Genomic DNA, 4,352 nt, shown 5'->3' with positions numbered 1-4,352 from the left:
CTGCTCTTGTAACCACTGTATCTATATAGCACTTCCACTGAGTTTTAGATCTACGATGTGGGTATATAGTTGAAAAAAATAAAAGCATTAATGAGTATGAGGAAAGAGCAGAAGGTTGAATGAAAATGGATAGCTGAAACCTTCAATGAACTGGCGTGGGCATGATGATCGCAGAGCATCCTACTGTATAGTTACTGTTACAATTGCAGTTGATAGCTTGATATATCAGGTAATGGTTCTGAAAAATAATCAGTATTCTTTATCTAGGTTGTTCCAAGATAACGTGCATCAGTCTGACAAGGGAAGCTTCCATTAAAATCTCTCCACTTCATGGAAAACAGATCTCCATCCGCTACCTGAATATGACAGATTGCTTTTTACTTGAAGATGAGGGACTGCACATAATAGCAGCTCACTGCACACAGCTAACACACCTCTATCTACGCAGATGTGTCCGTGTTACAGACGAGGGCCTTCACTTCCTGATGCTTTATTGCACGTCAATCAAGGAGCTGAGTGTTAGTGACTGCCGAGCTGTGACTGATTTTGGGATGAGAGAGGTGGCAAAGTTGGAAGCACACCTAAGGTATCTCAGTATTGCTCACTGTGTCCGGATTACAGATGTAGGTATCCGCTACATCGCCAAGTACTGCAGTAAACTGCGCTATCTAAACGCTCGAGGTTGTGATGGACTGACTGATCATGGGATTGAGTACCTTGCCAAGAATTGCACAAAACTCAAGTCCCTGGATATTGGCAAGTGTCTGTTGATTTCTGATGCAGGCATGGAGTTTTTAGCGTTGAACTGCTACAACCTTAAGCGGCTCAGTCTTAAGTCATGTGAGAGTGTCACCGGTCGTGGTTTAAAGATTGTTGCTGCTAACTGCTTTGAGTTGCAGGTGTTGAATGTACAGGACTGTGACATCTCGGTTGAAGCACTGCAGTTTGTCAAACGCCACTGCAGGAGGTGTATTATAGAGCACACCAATCCAGCTTTCTTTTGACAGGATAACATTAATACAGCACAGACCATAGATCGTAAAGTCTGAATTTTTATTATCTCTTGTTTTTTCTAAATTCAAATATTTAGTTAATTTCTGCACTGTACATATGATGTCATGCTAATATTTATATACTATTATGCATTTATACATTTTTGCTTGTCAAACATCAATATAAATCAATATCTGGAGACAGAAATGCAGATTTTGGGAAGAATTAATCAAAATTTTCCTTTGTTTTTAAATTCCTCACTGGAAAATATAAAAGCAATCATCAGAATATAGTTTGCCTTGAGTTTTCAACTTTCTTAAACGAGAGCACCATGTTTTTGGGTAGCATCCTACCATAGCACACCAACTGTGGGCAGCACAGTGATGCAGCTGATAGAGCTTATGCCTAACAGATTGCTGTCTCCCTGTGACTGGCTCTCCTCCCTCATCCTAAAGCAATGCAGGTTGGTATGTTAATTGGCGACTGCAAATTGCTCTTTCTGTGCAAGTCAGTGCTAGAGCCTGATTGAGGATGTGGGGAAAGTAACAAAATGGGATTAATGTACAATTAGTTTTGACAGCACTGAATTGTTGGGTCAAACTATGCAACAATATGAAGTACATAAAATAAGTTTTGTTTTACAACAAGTTACTTCGGTGTTAAAAGAAATGGCAATATTGTTTGTTATGAAACACTGCTTTAGCCATTATGGAAATTTTGTGATGCCATTGGGTCTAAATTCACAAGCTTAAACTGTACAATCAAATTAATGTTACCAAATACTACAACACTAGGAAATACATATTATAAAGTTGTTTGCAACAAGCTCCTATATGGTTGTATTATAGAAAGCAGCAATTGTATGCTGTTTACTCAGAAACGTTTATTTAGCCAGTTGCAAGCAATGTGTTATCACTGGCACCAAGGTTAATTTGTACTATTAAATAAATGTTACCAAATACTTGATCACCAGGAAATATACAAAATGAAGTTCTTTGCAACAGATTGCTACTTGTGTTTATTGTAGAAAGTGGCAATCATACACTGCTTTCTTAGAAACACTGATTTAGCCGAACTGGACATTCTGAGATACCATTGGATTTATCTTCTCAAACTTAAGTTGTACAGTACAAACAGGTAAAAGCTGCCAAGCACTTCATCACTAGGAAATACATAGAATAAAGTTGCTTGAAATGTGTTCTACATGGTTTTATTTTCAAAGTTGCTAATTGTATGCAGTTTAGTCTGAAACATTGATTAAATCATTCTGGGTGTTTTCTGATACCATGAAGCATAGAACATAGATCAGTGCATAACAGAAACAGGCCCTTTGGTCCACAATGTTGTATCAATCCAATTAAATTTGTAATCAAATGGGCAACCTAACTAATCTTCTCTGCAACACTATGCCTATATCCTTACATTTTCCTCATATTCATGTACCTATCTAAACACCTCTTAAATGTATCTGCAATGTAATGTATCTGCCCCCACCACCACTCCAGGCAGTGCATTCCAAGCACCACTACTCTCTGTGTAAAAAAACTTTCCCCTCACATTTCGTTTGAAATTACTGCCTCACACCTCAAATGCATGCCTTTGGTATTAGACTTTTCAATCCTTGGAAAAAATATTGTCTGTCTACTCCATCTATGTCTCTCACAATCTTATGAACTTCTATCCTTAGTCTCCACCGCTGCAGAAAATTCACCATCTCCTTTTGCACATGCCCTCTAATCCAGGAGGCGCCCTGGTAAAGCTCTTCTTGAAAAGCTTTGGCATTCTTCCTATAATAGTGCAACATGCATTATTCCAGATGTGGCCTAAACGGGAGTTTTATAAAGCAGCAACAGAACCTTCTCACGTTTGGATTCAATGCCACGACTAATAAAGTCAAGCGTGCCCTGTCACCTTTCAGGAAGATATGAACTTGCACTCTAAGATCCCTCTGCTCATTTTACTCTTGCTTTTCACTTATCAACCAAGATGCAACACTTAACATTTCTCTGAGTTAAACTCCATCTGCCATTTCTTTGCTGTATTATGTTAAGTTTTGTAAAATATTAGATGAATGCCTGGAGGGTAAAATGACAATTTAACTCTTTCTGAACTCATAGCATGTAGGGTTAATATGTCTTAGTGGGCAGAGTGTCTGTATAGAGTAAACACTATCAATGTCAGTAGAGTGTTTGCTGATAGCAGCTGGATATTTCTTAGCCTCAGGCTCCATAAACATGAGGATGTTTGTTAATAACTAAATGTCTGTCAATTTGGCTTTATGGATTCTTTTCTGAATTTGGGTTTATCATTTATATGTAATGTTCTTTTGTAAGTCCAAACAAATATTATGCCCAAAACACTATTGGACTAATGGGTGAGGAATGTGTAGTTGATTTATGAGAGTATGCTGAACACTGTGTTAATGAAAACAGGACACATTTTTAAAAAGGCAGGTTGAGTTGGGACATAAGATAAAAGAGTTTATATGTCTCGTGGTTGCTCCATACTTGTGAAACTTGTATTTATTGGGGTGTCTTTTCCCTGGCTCATTGGACTTCAGCTGAGGGCCGGAAATCGTGATTGGTGCCTGGGACCCAGGGGTGGTTTCGCAAGTGAGTGAAAATTTGGAGTTCCCTCGACAATGGTGACAATCAAGTGGTGACTAGAGAATTGTGAGCCTTAATACCTTTGTGACTTACTACGTAGTATTTTGTGTGGTTTACTTATGCTTTCTATTTTATGATAATAAATTAGGCTTAATTTACTTTGTTGTGCTTGTATGCTGATTACCACATCTCCTGGACAGTGCAATTGTTTGGGTCTGATCAACCCAGCCCATTATTCTGATGCAGTCAGCAGGGTCCAAGCAAGTTGAGAGATACCATACCAGAGACTTATCGAGTCCTCAGATGGATAGATAACTCTGAGGGTTTTCGATCGCTGGCGGGGTCCTGCCAGATGTTGAGACGCCTTTGCTGAATTGTCTAATGTTAAACTTCCATGTGTGGTATCACGAAGCCTATTACTTTTCCCGCCAAGAGAGTCTCTCTACCTCACATGGGGTGGATTTTTATGACGGTGTTGCAGCAGTTGAGTACCGAAACAGCTGAACTCTGAGGAAAATAAGTGATTGCAGAGCGAGTTGGCCTCTTTGAGTTCTCAGAACACTGTTTTGAGTGACACAGCATGGGAGGTGCTGAAACGCCCTGAGCACTCTGAGAATGAACAGATTGCTATGGCTGGTAGAGATATCTGGTATGATGATGATCTGGCTGGGGATGAAAACAATATAATCGATGTTCACCAAATGTGGCAAGAAAGATGTGACAAGGAGGGGAAAGGGAGGCATTTATATCAAA

The 4,352-nt window shown here is 39.2% G+C and overlaps 1 protein-coding gene across 1 annotated transcript; it reads left to right on the top strand.

The window, feature by feature from the left end:
- Positions 1-267: 267 nt before the first annotated feature.
- On the top strand, positions 268-3,741 carry LOC140193634 (uncharacterized; the record flags this gene model as incomplete). The annotated part of the gene is made up of 1 exon (XM_072250794.1): positions 268-3,741. A coding segment is annotated over one exon (737 nt), but the record flags the coding sequence as incomplete, so codon positions are not given.
- Positions 3,742-4,352: the final 611 nt, after the last annotated feature.

Source organism: Mobula birostris, unplaced genomic scaffold (assembly GCF_030028105.1).
Source record: "Mobula birostris isolate sMobBir1 unplaced genomic scaffold, sMobBir1.hap1 scaffold_648, whole genome shotgun sequence".
In the NCBI taxonomy this organism is placed as follows: domain Eukaryota; kingdom Metazoa; phylum Chordata; class Chondrichthyes; order Myliobatiformes; family Myliobatidae; genus Mobula; species Mobula birostris.
The sequence above is the reverse complement of the archived record's forward strand: the minus strand, read 5'-3'. Positions and strand labels throughout refer to the sequence as shown.